Genomic DNA, 21,041 nt, shown 5'->3' on the forward strand with positions numbered 1-21,041 from the left:
TCTACTACACTGACATCAAAAGGAATGCCATGCACCTCTGCTGCCAGAGATGTCTAGATTTCATCAGTGTTTTGTCCTCAAAGAAACAAGTCTGAAATACATGAAAAAGCAAGGGGGGGAATGGCTGTTTGTTACTTCCTTACATGTCAAAGCAGCTGCGTTCAAACTGTATTATAACTTCAGCACGCTGTAATGAATTTCTAAGGGATTCCAGTGAAATAGATGGTTTATCCTGTTCTTTGGAGTGATCTCTTGTAATCCTGCAACACTCCTGAGCTACAATACCTTCCTAACTTCAGTATCCCAAAGGAAGTCATTAGTTATGTTGTATTATCAGCCTGGTGATATTATCACTACAAATATTACCTGTATTGATCTGGAGCCATGTAGACATGACTGAAAGCCCTGCTTCAGATTAAGACATGAAAATCTAGCTTGCCAAGAGGTCAGGCACTGCATTACACCCTCAGGTGTGTCAGGCAGGTATCACAGGGAAAAGAAGTGCAGGGTAACTAAGGACACAGACAAAGAGCACTTTTTGTAGGGTGAAATCTTTAAATACAACACACTTTCTAATGAGGTCTTAGGTTTTCACCCAGGTGGTGCAAGTCTTTTTAGATGAACTGAACAAAGACACACATTTTGCATGCTTTCCTCAAAAAAGCTTGAGGATAATCCTCGTGATTATCAGACCATGTATCAAACTGGTATATATGAAAGGGTTGTTTTTTCCTCAAGGTAAGGTATGTGAATATCAAGCAATATTCCAGATTGTCTTCATGGAAACATTCTCATTCCAAAATATATGAGTGCAATCTTCCTATTTACTTTAAATCACTTCAGGACACTAGATTAAACTAAATAGAAAACAGACACTCTAGTTCTGGAACAAGGATTATCCTCACATGGAGACAATTAGCACTTATTTTATGTATATGCAGATAGTTATATGGTGCCTTTTTGGGACAAAATATCTTTGTAAATCATCCACACATGTGAAGACAGTAAAAGAAGACAAGATTATGCTACCTGCAATCAAGAATAGCAAGGCAATACTGAAAAATTATTTTGATATATCTCTAAAAATATAATTTATTTCTCTTAGTCTCACTAAAAGACTACTACACTGTGGATGAAAAAAAACCTGAGATGTGAAAACACTGACTGAATTTACATTAATAGAATCTCTAGGTTGTTATGTTTTAATGCAGATTTGCCTCTGGAAAAGAATTGCTCCTTCTCATAGCACTGCTGTTACCTGTCAAAACCTTACATTCCTGCTCTGGAGTCCCTATCAGCAGTGCCCACTGCGCTCTGCCATTGTGCCATTACAGCTGTTTGGGGACCACACAGGGAACCAGACCCAAGCAGACATTTGGGCTAAAAAGAGCCTCCTTTTGTGGGGCTCAGCCCCAGCAGCAAGGCAGCTGTCCCAGCACAACTGAGGAGAGTGGGAAGCGATGGAGCAGGGGCTGCCCAGGGCACTTCTTCCTTGGAAAGGACCAGTGTCCACATGGGGTACACTTTGCCTTCCAGTTGGGAAAACAAGGAGTTTTCTGAATAGAAGGTTACATGTTCTTGCTTACTCCCCTGCAGCAGAGTGCCATGTGCAGAAGTCTCAGGCCAGTGCCGTGGCTGTCAGCTGGCTGGGAAATTACCCTGCAAGAAGTGGCCTTTCGATTTTACCCACTTTCAAGTTTGCAGCCTGTGTAGGGCTTAAATGAGAGTGCAGAGCAAGGAGCCCTGGGGGCAGGCTTAGGACTGCAATCCCTACCCAACTGCAAGCATGGGAAAAGCCCCAACATCCCTCTGTCCTTCCTCCCAGCAAGCAGATGAGAAAAAGAGCAAGGAGCCCTCCCCTCTGCATGCCAGCGTGAGACAAGGGAGGGTGCTCTTGGGGTGGGAGTCAGACCAAGCCAAAGCCTCCACCTGACCCTTCCTCCCTTGAGCTGTTCCATCCCCTGTATTTTTTTTTTTTGGCTGATCATTTTACTTATGCCCAAAAAGGAGAGCAGAAAACACAGACTAATTACAAAACAAATTAAGTGACCAGGAGGAATATGCACTCAGGGGAAAAATGATGGGATACTGCTGCACCAGAGGAGAAACTAACCCTTCTGCCTTCTGCCAGCCTTGACCTACCCGTCTGCCATAACAGCAACTGCCTAAAAATAATTTAGATGAGCGTGGAGGAAGACGTGATGGCAGAGTATTCAACTCTGGGAAGGTGAAAGATTAGAATCCCTGATTTAAATACATATGAACATATTCTGCGCTCCCCCTCCTAAGATTTTATTTAATCTTTGGTAAAATCTGCAAAGCTTTTTCCTACCCCTGTAAATCGGCTTAGCGTGCTCGGCTGAGTACCTGCTGCTAGCGCCGGCCATGCAGAGGCAGCCCTGGAAAAGCAAGGTATGCTACAATTGTTCACACCAGTGCTCTGAGCTTGTTCTTACTTTACAGAAAGTAAAATCAAGATCAGCGTAGGCTGATGCCATCCTCACTTCCATAAAATTCAAAAGGCAATGTAATAATAACCTAGGGAGAATGCTGTATTTTTAGGGTGGGATTACAGAACTCGCACTATGAATTTTAATCTCAGAAATCATCATGTTCTTTTAGGGGTTCAGAGGCCTTTTTTCCTGGGAATTTTGCACACTTCAGTCATTTAACTTTTTTAATCTTCCTACATTTGGAGAGAGAGGGAAAAATACCTGCCTGAAACTTCTAGCATTAAAAAACCCCACAACATTTTTGTCTAACGTAATTACTGACATATTCCAATTGGAAAGCTGTTGCTTTTATTTTAATTTTATTAAAGGAGTGAACAAAGGCTACCCAAGGCACCACAATAAAATTACATTAACTGTAAAATTACATTATTAATTCTTTAATCTCACTTGAGGCCTCAAGCTGTTGCTATGTCCAATTACCCAGCTAACCACCTGTCAGAACTGTAAAGCTAGTTTAACATTACCTCCAGGACAGTTGTGTGCCCTGTGTTCAGTCAGGTCTGCCAGTGAATCGAAGTCCTGCTGACAGTTATCGCAGGTGTAAATTGACTCATCCTCCATGTCTTCATCTTCCTCATTTCTCTCTTCCTGGCTCGTCACACTGTTCCTCTCTTCCAGGGCCCGGCTGTCCTTCGCTTCGCTCTCCAGCTCTCCTCCCAGGCCACCTGCCAACAGCAAGAACATCCTCTAAGTTTGAAAGGTCTGAAAAATAAGAGCTTTAAGAAGGATGTTGCACTTATTAGGATACATTTAATTACAGCCGCTCTCACATTATTCCCGACACCTTTCATTATATTAATGTGGTTTTTATATCATGTGGTGCAACAATTCTCAACTGTATTCTCTGCTGCTTAGTGCGAATCCTGCAAACACTCTCTCCTAATCTTCTCTGGTGGGTGTATAGCAGGAGCCTCTAACTCTGTCATATAAAGTTGTTAGTGTTTTATCACTTAACCAGATTCTCAAAGCTTTAAAAATTGGCAAGATTAATTACAGCCCGTAAAGAAAAGGCATGTGCTGAATTTTAATTCTCAGTGCTCTCCTCTTCCCACCTCCCCCAAGCCCCAATATTAGTAACAACAAGCGAAAAAGATGCTCTAGCTGAATATCCCAAAGCACACACGTACCCCAGGACATGAGAGGTCTTGCTGAACTAATGAGAGGCACTTGGTTGGGCAGATGAGCCTGACATTGTGCTGACCTAGCTGAGAGCAGATGCAGTACATCTGACCTTCAGGTCTCTCCAATATTTTTTATCTTGGTCTGTGGCCAGAGTGTGGGCTAGCACATACATCTTTGCCAACACCCCCAAGTTTTTATCTGCATATGTGCACAGGGAGACTGAGCTCTCTGACAGCTCCAGAAACTCCCCAGTGTGGGGGCCAAGCACCACAGGGCTGTGCAGGTGGCAGCCCCACACAGGGGGCAGCTGGCTCTCCACTGGCCATGGCGGGTGAGGGAGGTTGGCAGGACAGCTCCTCCCTCCCCCCAGGACACCCTCAGTGGCCTTTGTGAGAGATAAGCTTGCAGCCACATCCTCCTGCCTCCAGGACACCCCCTTAGCCACAGTGGACACCCAGATGTGCCTGAAGCCAGTCCATGCAGCACTGCAGACAACCCTTGCCTGGGCTCTCTGGAGAGGCCACAGTGCTGAAAATTCCCTTCTAAGTCCCTGCTGCCCTCTCAGCAGGGAAAGCATCCATTATGCACACTAGCCATGGTGGCCAGGCTTTGGTGACCAGCTGAAACAGAGCTGCCTCTGCCTCTTCTGCACACAGGTTCCCCAACAGAGGTGGTACTAGTCCCAGGGGCTACACTTGCACTATTTCACTTGCCTCTACAAGAACTCATGCGCTTAATACACCCTGTCGGTATGATGGGAACACTTGGGAAGTCATTCAGAAAGTGAAACAGAACCACAGAACTGCCCCCAGAAGAGATCCTCACACCCTGGCTGACCCCAAAAGCCTAGGAGCTGCTCTTGGCCAGGTAGGATGGAGATGCCACCTTGTTGGTTTGGGCTACATTTGGGTTTTAAGCCATTAAGGAAGGACCAGCAAACAGAGAGATGAATTGTTTCTAAAATCAGATCGGTGCCAAAAAGATTAAGGACAGCCAATGCTGAGAACATGAAGCAAAGCTGAAAATAAAATTTATTAAAGATGAAAACTGGTTACCACAAGCACTGCAATTCTGACACACACGGCTAGAGCTCTGCTACCACTATCCAGCCAGAGCACATTTCATACCATCTTCTGCTCTGCACAGGGTAACATAAATCAACTGGTATAAAACACTCTGCAGCTTTCCATGGAGCACTCGTAACATGACATACCCTTCCAATTGCAATGGAAATATCAAAAATCAGAGCCTGCGTTGGTGTGTGCCTCCCTCTTAGCAGTTAACTGATCTGCACATTTTCAGATTCTTTTACTGCTAAATTATACATACCTTTCTACTACAAAATTTCCATTAAGGGCAAGATATAATATTCATCTTACCAAATCAGATATGCCACTTGCACAGCAGTAATGAATTTAAGGATTTTGTTATAAAAAGTATCACTCACTAAGCACTCCATATTGTAAGTCATCATCTATACTATGTTTATTCAATAAAATGCCACTAGCTGAACCTCATGCTTTATAGACTATTCCTTAAATAAAAATGTCTTGCAATGAAAAAAACCCCACAATTCTGGTTCTCTTGTATTACTACTTCACCAAATAGTCACTTTTAGACCTATGCTAGCTTTGCTTTATTTCACGCATCATTTCATGTATATATTCAAATTATCACTTACATTTTGTCATATTTACTTGGCACACCTTTATACAGTGTCTCATTCCAGACTGCAATCACAAACATTTTAGCTCATTCAATCTTTTTAAAGCCTGTGTCCTGCAGACTTGATAGTTAATAAATCAGAATGTCAACTCTCCAGTTTTATCACAGAAACCTATAAAAAGAGTCCAAGCATATAAATGCGACCTAAAGAATTGGCACCTGCGTCCATGCTGCCTGCTGACAAAGGCCTTGGGGAAGTATTTCTGAACTGACTTTGCCACAACCTGAAGAAGAAAGGTTTTAGGCAACTTTGGACAGCTTTAAGAGACCTTCACTAATATTTTTAGCAGAAATGCTGTCTTTTGAGAGTTAACCTAAAGACCAGCTGATCTGCTGAGTACACTGTGACAAATTCATCCTTGGTTTTACTCCAATACTTCGTGACTACACCAGGGATAAAGCTGCTCAACCGAGTCCAACAATAACAAATAATTTAGCACACTGCTTTAGGAAAAGTAAATTGTACAATGTGAGATAAGAAAATAGATTCCCCACTGCAAAGCAAAATTCCAGAAACATTTTTTAATTCCCTGTTGAATGGGAAACCTGATCCTCTAGGCAACTTCTCAAAAGCGTCGTTGCTTGACAGAGCTGTATGTCAAATAACACAAGAGTGAAGCTTGCAGAAATTATTTAGCAAATGCAACACTGCTTTACAATGGGATTTTTTTCTGGTTTTGGCAAGTTGAAGGAATTGTACATGTCTGCCACACCTCAGTGTTACTGTCCTTCAAACAAAATGGTCTTCAGATTCCTCTGCTGAGAGCTGCACACTCCGTGCTCGCCTTGCTATTACCAAACACTGCTGAGAAAAATCTGTGGTGTTTCTTGGGTTTTTGACCTTTGTCTCGACTCTTCTGACCACAGGCTGCCAGCAGGGTGTGTGGGGTGCGGGCGGCCCTGGGGAGACACTCGCTCCTTGCCCAGGGGAGCACAGCAGCCAGGGCAGTGATGGGAATGGGTGGTCCAGCCAGCAAGGAAAAGCTTCAAACGCAGCCCAGCTGCTCCCACAATGAGCTCAGTTTCCCTGATGAGGACAGCAGGCCACGAGCATTCCTCGGGAACTCATTTCTGCAGAGCTCTGTTGCAGCAGTTCACAAATTTAACCTGCAATTTTCCTGCCGGCAAGAACTGCAGGAGCACCTTGCCTGTGGGGGCAAGCACACTGCCAGAGGGGTTTGGGTCACCACAGGAGGCCAAGGTGCTGCTGGCACCACAAGCAGGGGTGGCTTTGGAGCTGGGCCTGGCTCTGAGGGGACACGTTTGTGCACCACCAAGAAAAGGGGCTTCTTGGTTGCCAGAGCCAACAGGACCTTTTGCAGTCTCCAAAAATCAGTCGCTGCCTTGTGGCATCAAGCACAGATGGATACATTTACTGCCACAGCTAATTTTTAAGATTCCATTTTAGTGAGCTTAATTCAACAGTAAGTATTCTCTATCTAGATTACTTAAAAAATTCTGCAATAACCACAGTTATCAACCTGGAGGAATTTGTGCACCAAACACCACTGTGAGGAGAGCACTGCACCACAGGCACACAGCTCACACTGGTGTGGTGTGCTCAGCACAAGGCTGTGGGCAAATGCCAGCAGAAGGGAACTGCAGGCAGCACCAGGATAAATGATCAGGATAAATGATCACTGATCAGTTCCAAAGACGGGGTAACACTTCAGTATTATGAGTAATTTTTTAGTGACCCTGCCATATCTAATGTTGGTTCTAACAATCTTCTTTTATGAGTAAGAGAAGATACAATTTGAGAGGTCAGTCTTAAAAGTATACCTCACAACCCAAAATGTCAGGAAACAGAGTGGGGGGGCTTTTTTGTTTTTCTTTTTTTTTTTTTTTTTTGACACCCCCCCCCCCCTTTTTTCCCCCTGTAGTACAGTGGAAGGTCTGCAGGGCTTTACACAAGAAGAATATTTTACCCTATGACCTAAACAATCTGGCCAACATTCAGGAATATGTTATTCTAATTGCCACTAAAGTTAATGTTGTTAATGACCCTTGGTTTTTCTATACAAGCCAGTTTATGCTCTAGAAAGTTACTATTTCAAAGGAGACATAGCAAGAACTGGGAGAGTTCCTGCCTGACCTGGTGGTCCAAGGAATGTGGCAAACTTGGCAAAGCTGAAAAAGTGAATTCCCAAAGGCCCAGTTAGAAAGTTGCAGTCAGTAGAAATGCCTTCTGAGCTGTGTTCAAAACAGCTCTGTTACAGGAACAACGTGCTCCTAAAGCCAAATATTTGAAAACAGATTCCATGTACCATGTTCAGCTCAAGTCAAGAGCAGATTTCCCTTGCTTCAGTCAGCCTGGGACAGACAGCCCTGCCACCAGGCTGGGACTGTGTTTGGAGCTCAGCATGGCACAGCCTCAGCCCAGGAGCACAGGGACAGCCCAGCCACGAGAGCCACAGCAAACTCCTTTGGGGCTTTGGTTGGTGGGGCAGGACTGAAGGCAGAGCAAGGGCAGAGCCAGACTGGAAAGATGCTGAAGCCTACCTACAATTTCCACAGAAACACTTGGAAATGGGTAACACCTTGCAACACATGGGTCAGAAAAATTGAAAAGAAACCAACCTCAGCTTATTTTTTCATCTGTGGAATCAATTATGGACAGTTTAAATTTTTTATTCTGTCAACATAATACAGGGTAGGCAAGCCTTTCTATCTTTATGCCAGTAAATTTTCTGGGACTTTCCCTTATTTTTTTAAGCCTGTGGATTTTTGCACTTCCCAGGTCTGGCAGCTGGAAGGAAAAATGTCAAATGAAGTGCCGAAAAGAGGCATCTCTTTGCTCCTCACCTTGGTCCAAACAAAAACAAACAAAGGACTATGGTTATTTCTAGAAGTTTTCCTGAGATGCAGGACAAGTGACAAAAGTACATGGCACTGAATAAATAAGAGCTAATTGCTGGAGGAGTGATGGGTGCTGGCAAACAACTGACACCTCCTGGGGCTTGGCAGAGCCCGGCAGTGCCCACCCAGGGGTGCAGCCTTCCTGCCCTGCGGCCACAGGGCTACCCCAGCAAGACAAAAGGAAAGGAAATTTCATCCATAATTAGGAAGTGAGAACAAAAGAGACAAATGACTTAAAGGAAAAGCCTAATCTAAACGTTCGTTAGAGAATGTTTTGCTCAGCGTCAAATGCCAAATCAGTGTGGGGGAGGTTTCTACTTTTATGTGGTTTGTTACATTTTGGTATTGTCTTTAGCTCTGTAACACAGAAAGAGAGTCCAAAGTTCTCTGTACTTGTGATCAAAGAATGAAAAGATGCCAAAAAGTCACTAGTGTTTCAGTAATTAAATCACAAACAAACTTAAACTGAAAACTTCATCACAGGATGAAGTCTTGCCTTTGCTGGGTACTCCCACTCTGTGACTCCTCAACATTTCAAAAAACGTCTTTTTTAAACACTTCTATTTTGAACACAGATATGTGTGTGTACTACCTCTCAAAGGGCCAGGGCCCTCCTGTGAGCTGCTGTAACCTCTGCAACCATACCCACACAAAGCTGCCAAAAATCTGCTCGGGCCAAACAAACCAGGTCAGAAAGTGTGGATTGCACCCCAGCCATAGGACCAGCACCAGGAATCAAAGGCAGCTCATTCCACACATCAAATCATCACTATGGGCATCAAAGGCAAGCAGGTTTGGTCCTCCATCATGCAGTGCAGCATACCACTTTCACATGGTGTCAAACCACATGTGGTAAAGAAAAAAGGTGCCTAGCTGATAAACAAAGAGCCAGAGAGGAATAATGCATGGAACACCACAGTATATTCATGCAATGGTAAATCACATGGGATGACTACATGACAGGGCAAGCGAGCAAAGTGCAGACACACAATCCTGCTGACACTCAGTTGCTGTGCAATGCTCCTCTCAGGCTGAAGAGATCCACATATCAGATCTGGCCTTCCCTCAACAAGAGGAAAAAACAATCATAATACCAAAAAAATTATTTGGTCCAGCATGTAGTTAATAGTGTTGGCCTCCTAAGACTTACAACTTAATAAAATTGATCTCACTGCAGTACTGTAATGAAGAACAGTAGGATAAGGCTACCCTCGAACCATGAAAATTGCATATTGTTACCTCCTCGTGCCCTCCTAGGGCTGTGGCCGCTGCAGCCCCTGTGAGCTGTCATTTGTCTGCCTCTGACAGCAGCCTCCACCAACAGGCAGCAACAGTGGCTGCAAAAGCCTCTTTTGGAAAGGCAAGGGAAGAGGGAGAGTGTTCAGTGCTGGGTACCTCTGCATAATAACCCATGGGATAAAGCAGAGATTACACCAGTAATACTATTTTATGTGAAGGATGTTAACAATAAAATATACAAAAGTCAGAGATTTTAGGGAGCACACATGATAACATTTCACATCAGAGCCTTATTACACTCCAGTTTGTATTAAATCATAATCATTTCTAAGTAAATGGAAAGTTCTCAGCATTCTTCAACTTGGTAAAGAAAAACTAATTTAGTAGGGTACAGCACCTCCTTCTATATCTGCTGGTACACACACTCTTAGAGAAAGGGGTTCCAAGCACCCCAGGAATAACTGGTGCCAGCACCAGCACTGCACCTGCTCCTGCTGGCCCTGCACCACTCACAGAACTGGTGCTGACAGCCCTGCACATCCCACAGCTGCCCCTCAGCAGCTTTCTGTTAGCTTACTTACACCAACACTTCTCAGGGAAAATGTCCATCTTCCTTCAGACAGGATGCAATTTCCTCAAATTAGCAGCAGTTTAAGAAAACCTCAAGTGTCTGCCTGGAGTTTAAATGCATGGAAAGTGGCAGGAACATGCAGCAGAGGACTGGCCACTCATTGCACTTTCCTTTGCTGTAGCAGTCACAGGTATCACACACAGAACAGGTAACACACGTAAACCTCTTGCCCTACAGTGCCTTGCTTCCACCTGAGCCCACCTACATCTCTGCTCTGTTATCTCTGCTGTAGAGATACACCATACATCTACTCAGAGATATGTATGTATGGTATAATTGTCCTGTTTTGTCCAGTGAAAATAAGACTCTGCCATCTTTGTCTCCATGCAAATCCAGCCTTGCTGCAGGGCTGTGTGTAGCAACTCCCAGAATGATGTTTATTTATCCAGCCAGTCCTGGCTCCAGCTCTCTAGAACAGTATAACCATGTACATATCCAGCATCTAACCTGAAACCCACTGGCTTTGCTCAGTCAATGATTCTTACACATCACACTCACACACACAAATTCACCCTACCACCCTGGTTTGCTTGGATCAAGACTTCCATGCATTAGTCAACATACCAGAGAAACCTTTTAATAAATGCTGTTAATTTTTTTATTGATCAAACTGTGAGCCATTTCATTTTCCATTATAGCAGAAATCTCCTATAGGAGCATTCAGATGGAGTTTCTTTATTCTGTCTCTAGAAGCATGTCACTTTTCATTATTGCTTAAAAATTAGAAAGCAGTTTCTCTGTTCTTTATGGCTTTTTTTAAGTTTAGTTACTGAAGGGTTATTAAACTTGGAAAATATACAGACAGGCATAATGTGATGAATAAATTCCTCACTGTCTCTAACCAACTTTAACACTAGCTTTTTTTATAATTTTTTAGGTTTATTTTCACTGAAAGACTGCCTGTAATTATTACTCATGTTCTCCCCAAACACTTATGTTACTAAAGTGTGAAATGTCTTCTAACACAAAGACAGTTCTCTGGGAAGTAATTACGAAAATGCATTCAGGGGCAATAATTTTATATTAACTGTCAGCAGCATACATCTTCTGAAAAGGCACTTGTTATGAAGGAATTATTTGTGTGGAATTTGAAGGCACTGAAGGCGAAGGAAAATTGCAGAAACACATTAAACTGAAACTCCAGCTCCCTCATCAAGGGTCAGTTTATGTTTAAATCATTACTTTGAAGGCAACCCCACACCTTCCAGAGAGTCTATTAGAAAGACAATTTCAATTTATGCACAAATTGGACACAGTCTCCAGTTTTTGGAGTGAAACAATTTTCACCCCCTTTTTAAGGAAATTTCGAAGCAGCTAATCGAAAGAGATATGTCTGAAAATTATGGACTTCTATTAACCTTTCACTGATGACACTAAAAATACTTGCTACTGATTTATGGGCAGTAACAAAAATAGTGGCCTCAAAACTGACCAAGCACATTAAAAAGATATCTGTGTCTGTAATGGCTGCAAGAAAAGATTTAATGAGTATTTCACAGTAACTTTTAGCCTAGAGGCCAATCCTTTGGTCCTTAGGAAGGTGAAATAACTCAGTGAAAGGTTTTTAAAAAGTGAAACCCAGCAACAGTGATTAAGCATCACATCATTTTAAAAGTGTTTTTTAGAAAAATCAAATAAGGAAATCATATAAACACCACCAAACAGTAAAATTTCCTCTTAATCATAGCTGCAGGTAATGTTTCAGCCTTTCTAGTGCTTTTACTAAAATGATTTAGATGTTACTATGCTATGTGACAAATGCACTTACACGCCGAAAAGCGGACAAAGAGCTGAGTTATTATTATTTATTTGCATGCAAGCAGCAGTGGGATTGTACTTTATAGTGTTAACAGCACATAGTGTTTATCAGCTCTTCAGTGTTTGGCAGCCAGTTTAACAGGATAAATATGGGATGTAAACACTTTCCCGACACAAAAAGCATTGTAAGTGAATCTTAGGGAATGCAAGGGAAGGCAGAGAGCAGAGCACTCCAGAGTGTGCCAAAGTGTTTGGCTGGAGCAGCACCCAGCTGTGGGACACTGCCCAGCCACTGACCACAGCCACCCTCAGGGTGCCCTCCCCAGGCCAGGGGGCTGTGAGGAGAGCAGCACCCCCCTTTTACTCTGGGGCCTCCTCCTTGGAAAGGACAGGCTCACACAGCCCTGTAGATCTGCTTTGTGCATCCCTGTGGCATCCAAATCACAAAACATGTTTGCACCCAAACTGCTCGATTGCCATCTGCAGAAGACTCCATCCCCTTACTCAAGGTGTGTGATTGCCATGCAGCACATTATCTGCCCCTGAAAAAGAATGCTGCTGTCCACTTCCAGATTCCAAAGATGCATCTGAATGGGAGTAGCTGCCACCTTCAGTTCAATAACGAGGTTCAAATCAAACCAGACCTAAAATCCATTTTAGATGCATGCATTTTAGATATGAAATTCATTCATATGCACAAAGAAATTAGAATGCAGCAAGTATTAACTTCAAAGAGAAGTGCACTTCATCATAAAAAAGCGCTGCTCTCTTTCACATGCAACTGCTAAATAATATTGACCATCGTACTCTAATAAATACATGCAACTTTTCAGAAGAAAAATGGCACTGAAACTTTATTTGGGCATGTGAATATTTTAATAGAACTCAACTTATTGTTTTTCAAATCTTTGTTGAAGAAAAGTGTTCTGTTTCCAGCAGTTCTATGGAATTCCACTCGCAGCTAACATGGGACTTCTTAATCACATTTTAATCTTTGGGCATGACAAACCCTTTCCTTTCTTTGAGGAAATGGTGTGAGAGATTTTCTTTTTTCTTTTTGTGGCTTTTTGGTTGTTTCGTGCTTTTTTACTTCAAGGTAAAGCCAGATATCTGCAATACTTAAATCTACAGCTCCCTGAACAGACAGAATATTCAGAAGTCTTAATAAAATTCACATGTGGCTTGTTATTGCAGCTGCATATCAAATGCAAAAATAAGGTATTGACTGGTTCTGCTCAAAATAGCACCTGCTGGAACTCTTTATTAAAATAAACCTGTTGATTTTGAAAGAGAGAAAAATTACAGATGATGTAATTTACCATAAGCGATAAATGCCACTATGTATTTTGATGTCCCTTCACCTAATTCAAAATGCAGATTCCTTTATTGTTCCTCCATAAGGTCCAAGACTTTGAATTGGCCTTTCTGCAGGAAGTTCTGGTCTTGGAGAATTCATGTCTTCAGTGTACAGCCCTCAATGTATGCACACAGGAGCAAGATTTAGGCAGAGCAAGGACTCCACACAAAAATACCTTCTTAGGCCCCTGAATATATTTCTTTTCAAAATGCACTTTTACCATGCTTGAAATATGGATTTGTTTAAAAGTTTTGCTGAAAAGGAATGTCTTTTACAAAACAAACTGGTGGGATCCTACAGGTAGCATTTATATTCCTCTTTTTACAGTATAAAAACCCCAGAACATTAGGACTGAGAGAGTAAGAGAGCCCTCTGCAAACTGTCAGGAACCAAGGGGTGGATCAATACAGAGGGAAAAAGTAGAACAAGAGCAAAAAAACATATTGGGGTAGGAAGAAAAATACACAGAGGCAAATTAGAGAGAGCAATAATTATTTCACTGACCTTCTCATGGGTCTTGGTTTGCTCAGAACCTGCCTGGATCATTTTCCATTGGGAATGACAAATGTGTGGCTGAAGAAGCACAGAAGGGACCCACTTCTGCAAGAACTGTGCCTGGAAGTCTTCAAAACTGTGATTAAAGACTTGAGAGGCTTCAGTGGGGCCAAGTTGGTGGAGTTAGCTTGTCAGGTAAAGCTCCTGCTTTTATCCAGGGTACAGAGGGTTGAATCTGGACCACACTTAGTTGCGGGGTTTATGGCCTGATCAAATACCCCACATCACCTCCAGAGGAAAAAAAACCCTCACTGACTTTCTCTATACAAATCTGGCTTGCTCTGGGGAAAAAAAAAAGGTATTTCAAATGCACCTGAGGAAAAAGACACGTTTTCCCAAACACATGCTTAAGTCTCTCTCTAACCTGTTACTGCTGGCAGAGGCTAATGCCACTGCTCAAGGGGAGCCTTCCAAGCTGGGCACTGCCAGCACAGAGAGCAGAAACTGGGAAAACAGCACATTTACACTGCTCCATCTATGGCTGGGAGGGACATCTGTAGGTAGCCCAAGTGATTTAGGGGGCTAATACTCACAAGCGGCAACAGACTGTAGTAAAAACCCATGAAATTGGAAATTAATGAGAGTTAGGCACCTACGTGTCCACATGGCTTCAGAAGAGCAGGGCTTGCAAGCTTTCACAAACATTACCCTCAGGTCTCATTGTGCATCTCTGCACAACCAAGCACCAGGCTGGGCACCATGTCTTGGTGCAGGGATTCAAACCACAGCAAAAGAATTCAGTTAATGAAGGTGAAAAAAAGCAACTGTTATAACAAGTTCTCAACCAGAAAAGAGATAAGAAAATCATACTATGCAGCACAGGAAAGGGTGTTTAACAGGTGGCCAAGTTATTAGAGAACCATTGGATTTTACAGAGACTTCCCTCCCATGTGCCCCTGGGCAGCTCCTGCTGCACAAGCACACACTGAACCTGCCCAGCAGATACACCCAGGAGATCACCACAAGCCAACAAGGGATGACTCAGGAAGTTTCCTGCCACTTCCGGCTCCTTCTCTCTTCCCTGGGCTTAAAATGAGTGATTTTGGGCCATGGGCTCAGTTAAATTTCAGTTTGTGTTAAAACAAGCCCACACACAAAAAATTAATGTACCTCAGATTTCTTTCTAATTTCTTTCCTTAATAGTGAACTCTGAAGTCCTACACGTTTCACTTGACAAAGCCATTAATTCAGTAATTTCACATAATTAAATCGAGCAAAGCAGAGTATTTAAATTGGAGCTAAGTGAAATATACTTCTGTGCAGCTCATGCTGTTAGAATTGTGCTGCATGCTATTCTGCTGCTGCTCATTTATTAATTTAGGATCGGCTGAAACGTGACACTGTGTAATAAGGAATTCACTGTGTAATAAGGAATTCACTGGTTTCAACAGTATTAGATATTAAAAAAAAATTAAAAACCACAGAGGACAATGTATCAAGCACCAAATGAAATAAATTAATCCCTTTGAATGAGCCCTCAGCAGAGCACTTCTGCACCCAGCTGAAACTGGCACCCAGGTTTGCACCTTCCCTGTGACAACTAATTTCTGGAGAGAGGTTTTTTTATCCCTGGAATAAGCAGTGAGCTGCACTCGTCCACCAGTGTGCTGATCCTTTTAGCAATGATAACACTTTTTTCCCTAATATCATCCTGCATTTTTTCTTCTAGCCCTATGTGGTAAAGAAAGTGTAAAAAGACATTTAAAAGACTTATAGCTAAAATGACTTTAAAGTTGGGTGTCCCTCAGCCCCTCCTCTCATTCAGCAGGTCCCAAGTGTCAGAGCAGGAGACAGCAGTCTGTACACAGCACCAGGAGCTGAAAGAGCCCTTGGATCTACCATGACAACAATGGATGGCAGAAAAGAATAAAAGGGCAGATAAAAACTGAAGTTCATATTTTTTGCTCACAAATGAGTAATAAAGGTGAAGAAATTAAGACGGCTAATAATCCAAATAGTGGAAATACTTTAAGTAATTAACAAAGTCTCTCCAGAATATAGTGGAGTTGTTTTGATTTTCTTTTTTTTTTTTTTTTCCATCAGTGCTTTCTGCTTCTCAAATTTCTCATGAATTATCTTAATTGGGCTCTTCCAGGTAGGCTGGAAGTTCCTCCACTTCTTCCTGGCCTCGAAGGACACCTGTGAGAGGGGCAGCTCTGGCCTGCTCATGACAGCCCTCACCAGATACTGCTCATAATGAGCCGCTCCCACTAATGAACAAGGGGGGGCTAGGGGGAGATATTGTTGCTGTTGTAATTAAGCTTGTGAAGAGTTTATTTGGAGAGAAATTAGATTTATTTACATGCTGCTTTGTTGCTGATGAAGCACCAGCTATCTGGGAGAACTTCTAATTAACCCTAATTTAGTTGATGTGCTCTTTAGCAGCCCCATTCCCTGTGTACTTTGCTAAGGTAAAAAGTAGTAACCGCAACAAAATTATCCTTATTTTAAAGAGGCACTTTTTTGGGAGGAACCTACTCCCCAACTTTTTTCCCTTACATTATGGAATTTGTTTTATTTGCTGACTGGCAGGAAGATAGACAATTTTATGCTACTCCATGGCTTTTTCAGCAGCCTGTGGTGGGTGCAGAAAAAGGGGTTGGGGTTTGTTTTGGACCCTTCCACTGCTCTTGCAGCCATCACAGCCAGCAGTCTGTTTTTAACTCTTCCACTCCCTACATCCTTGGCCAGTAATGCTGTCTGGCCACAGAGTTCATTAACCAGATATGGTTTTAAATTATTTAATTACAGTATCAAGCTAAAAATCACTTAACTCTAAGGATGTCTTTTATTTAATAGTTCACTCTCAGCTCTGCTGCTCTTCCACTGCCCATGGTGTAGCTTTTCTGTATTGTTTGCAACTCAGAAAAACATTTAAAATACAACAGGCTTACAACCTCTTTTAATTAAAAAAAAAAAAAAAAAAAAAAAAAAAAAAAAAAAAAAACCAAACTAAAAAGTCTCCAGTTTTTAAAAACCATTTTGGAGGAAGAACACCACCAATTCTTACTTAATTTCACACACACAACACCATGAAGCTCCACATTTTGGAATTAAGGGCAAAGAATGAAACATAATTTACTTCTGTTATACAGAAGCATCTCTGCTTTTTCATCACAACACAAACCCTGAGATTCAAAGAGCATTTGCAGAAGTGATATCCCTCATGTCTTCACCACCACAGCTGTTTGCACATACAGTATATAAAAACAAAACAAACAAAAATTTTTTTTTAAGTGGATTTTGCAAACATCTCTTGTCTGGAAATTGTTTTACCCATCTGAGTATTATAAACTTGTGCAAGATTTCTACCTGAAATTCACCTTAATCAGAAAAAGTACATTTTTGCTGCACAACCTTTCTTTCATAAGATTGTAGACCAAATGCTCCTCTGTTATACTTTGCTAGCCCTGTTGATTTTCTTTATGCTTCTTGGACGTTACTGTGGAAATTTGGCAATAAATGTATTTTGTTTAATATGAACAAAAAAGAGAAGCCAAATGCTTTTAACACAGAACATTTCTCATTCATTTAGCAGAATAAATGGCCTTCTGGACTCCTGTGCTAATTACAGAGAGTCTGATATAAACTGCTATCAAGGTTTAAGCCCACTTTTTCTCAGTTTTCATAACGGACTCACATTCTGTAGAAAGTAATGACAGTATTGTGAACTGACCACTTTTCTGTAAATATTTGATTAAATAAACCATGAAAAATTGAAATCTTCCCTTTTGTCACTGAAAGGACAGACTATAGTCATCTTTCTTTACTATGGTCAAAATTATGTACAGGAAGACTTCAATTCAAAACATTGTCTTAGAGGCTTTTAAGCAAGCTTCATAATCAGGAAAAGGCACTGATATTTTTGTTGCTACAATTGCATCTCCTTGATGTGTGAGCAGGAATGGCCTGACATAGCCCTTCTTGGGGAATGCTGCTCAAGTCCAAGTTACACATTTCTTTTAACAAAAACCATAAGTGAAATCAAGATGGAACTAATCAGTCTGTCAAAATGATACATTTACAAACCACAAAAACATCTTATTTGAATAAGAAAGAAATAATTCTCTGATTTGCTTTCTGTGAATGGAAACAACCACCACCTCCATTCGTATTTACTCATCTGACAAAACCAGGGCACAAGAATTTAGTGTCTATGTCACCTATAGCCCCTATCCAAGCTAAATAATACCAATAAGCACAAGTTTACACCATGCCCAGCTCAAGGGGTCCAAAAAGCCTTTCAAGGGAAAACCATCACGCCTCCTCTCAAGGAGAACACCATGGATTAAAATAAAACATACACAGAGCAACAAATCCAAATTTCAAACCCTTCTCAGAGGACTTTTTCTACCAAGGTGCTTCAGTCGGCCCAAGCTCACTACACACACACAGGGACATAACCAGCAAGCTCCTTCCCACTGTATTTCTCTCAAAATGAAAATTCTCTCAGGCTTTGGTTCAAATAACACTCAGAGTCTTAAAACACATGCACACAGTGCATGGAGATCTCACCATGTCAATGGTTTTCTTTATCCAAACAAAAACTTCCAACTATTAGGGAAGAAGTTTGCCTGCAGGGTCCCTCCATTTTATGCTGGCAAATAACTTCCTTCAGAAACACTGCAGCTTGCAGTACCAAGGTGCTTAGAGAGGAAACTGGGATGATGTGACGTGCAATCCCATCATTCTACCACAAGGAAAAACCACTGTTAAACATCTGAATTTTCCTTTTGGAGCTTTGATGAATTTACTAAGAAAATGTAACAGTGGGCTCACTGACTAGAACGCTCAAATTTAAGGAAAAGTGTGTTTTCTTTAGTCACAACAATGCAATAGTATTTCACAGCTCTTAAAAGCAGCTTTAGTGTTTGAAACACATCAGCAACACTTGCATATCAATTTATTTGTAAAACATAAATTTCCCCTGCTGCAGGAGCCTGAAACATGAGAGTGCAGAGTGGTGGCTCTGCCTTTTCTGAGGAGAAATAAACCTTTTCTCAAACATTACACCTACAAATTTCAACACAGCAACAAAGACAGTGAATTTTCTATATCTAGATGATTACACCACTAAAATATATTTAACAGATTCACTGCAAATGCCTCAAAGCTTTCAACAAGACTGGTTATTTTCAGCCAAATTACCAGGCTGATGTTTAAATACCAGTAAACTGGAGTCCTTGTTTATCTGTTGCAAACTACCAACTTATCCTCAAGGAAAGGCCAAGCTAAAACGTGTACCTCTGAATCCACACTGTTCAACAGCATTCAGAGTAAGCTCATTCTGACTCACATGTTTACATTTTTACTGCTAATTGATTTACCCCTTCTGAAGGAGTTGCCTTGAACAGGAGGCATCCCTTCTTTCTCCCCTTAGCCCCCCTGCTCCAGCTTCATTACAACCCTGAGCTGTTGCCAAAATGAGATATTGCCTCATTTTTGGTACCATGCCCTTGAAGGCATCTTATTAGAAAAGACCATTTCTTAATTAACATTTTTGATCTTTAATCTATTACACATCCCTTTAATCCCATACGGAGGAGCTTTTGGCCCACTTCCGCGGCGTGGCGGTGGGAGGCAATAGACTTGGCAATTTGTGCTGAGGGCTCTCTCCCAGCTGGGCTCCAGCACGGCCGGCTGCAGGGCTGCCTGTGCTCTCACTGGTCAGCAGCAGACATTTGCAGTTATTATTTTATTGCCTTTTTTTTTAATATAGACTTCAGAGAGCCACCGCTCAGTATTAAAGCCAACAGGCAGAATGGCAAGCTTGTGGATGAGATCAGACTTCAGCAAGGGGCTGTCAAGCCCTTAGAATAACCAGCAAAACTCTTAAGTGGGAGATTTAGTGGATCACCAACATGTGAAGTCTTAAAGAAAAGTACAATGTTAAGTCCCTTACATCATTTTACTTGCAAATAATTACAGCAATTACAATGTGCTAACTGGCAATTAACATTACAGGCTTCACAACTCACCAGAATTTTTCAAAGCTGTGGCCCTATGCAAATTGTCTCTTTGGTACTCCTGATTTGGTGGCTGTATGAGCAAATGGCTACACATTAGCTCAGCAGATCCCGGAACAGAATTGCCCACGTGCCAGATAATTTAATTAGAGGCTTGATCTTGTCAGAGCTTTGTGCAACACACACTGCTTCCAAGCAAAGTGTGTGGGTTTTTTCCTTTCTCTTTAGTGTTTTGTGACTGTCTAATAATTTCTACTAGCGAACACCAAAGCCATCCAAGGGAGAAAGGAAGCGAAGCATGAGTATGGTACATACCAGCAGGCAGCACTCCAGTCCCAAGTGTGAGGAATTAAAAAAATGTGTGCAGCAAGACACATTGAGCACCTCTTCCACACACACCCCAGTCTGCTGCCAGGTCTCTGCACACATCTATTAAATCTTCATTGTGCTGTTACTCAGCCCCAAGGACGACAAAGGTCACTTGTCTCCAAGTGAGAGCTATAGGGTATCTCAAATCTCATTATAAATGGTCCCATTTAAGAGTTTCCTCATTTGAATTTATACACAACAAATACAAGGTTATGAGATGAGCTTGGTTTATTTTGACAGTGACATCGTAATTCCTTGTAGTGAGTCTGGAAAAAGGCTACTTTGGACACTAAATGACAGAAATGCAAACATATCTCCTGTTATGGCCTTAATTTTTGTTTGCTACACGTTTTTTATACTACAGTAACAATACTTGGACTCTTGGTCCATGATAAGCTAAACAGCTTAGGACAATATAACCAAAAATAGTGTAGTAAAGGCTACAAAACTTTTACAAGTCAGGTCAATGTTGAGCAAGACCCACTAGAGGTCCCTTCCAACCCAAATTATTCTAGTTTCCTGTACTGAACAAGCAAAGATTTTTTTGGAGAAAGCATCATAAATTTCACGCATTTCTTCATTGCAGAGTTTCATATCAATGTTCTTACTCAGCGCAGAATGCAAAGCAGTGCAGCTTGTTCATTCCATTTATTTTTCTTCTTTTACAACCTTGTTTATAAAACCCCATTCTCATGGCTGCCATGGTTTGTTTTTTTCTTAAGAATGATTACTGGGGGATCCACCACTATGGTATTGTATTTTATTGATTTTTCTTGTTTAAGCAACAGACCAACATAATATATTCTACTATTCTTGTTCTACATTTATTCAGGCTGGGAGCTTTGAGCTACCAGTTACAACTGCAAAGTATAAACCAGTCAAACAAGAACAAGTTTCTGTGAAAACCAAAGAAATTGTTCACCAGGAGACTTTTGTTCAACTCTCCA

General features: G+C 41.7%; 1 protein-coding gene across 2 annotated transcripts in view; it reads right to left on the bottom strand.

Annotated features, from left to right (window-relative positions):
* ZNF423 (zinc finger protein 423) overlaps positions 1-21,041 on the bottom strand; it is a 221,696-nt gene that overhangs the window by 153,292 nt on the left and 47,363 nt on the right. For both annotated transcript variants that reach the window (XM_059857060.1, XM_059857061.1), the window contains exon 3: positions 2,978-3,178. In XM_059857060.1, coding sequence (XP_059713043.1) covers positions 2,978-3,178 — 201 coding nt within the window. The remainder of the gene's footprint in view (positions 1-2,977; positions 3,179-21,041) is intronic.

This window comes from Haemorhous mexicanus, chromosome 12, assembly GCF_027477595.1.
Source record: "Haemorhous mexicanus isolate bHaeMex1 chromosome 12, bHaeMex1.pri, whole genome shotgun sequence".
Taxonomy (NCBI): Eukaryota; Metazoa; Chordata; class Aves; order Passeriformes; family Fringillidae; genus Haemorhous; species Haemorhous mexicanus.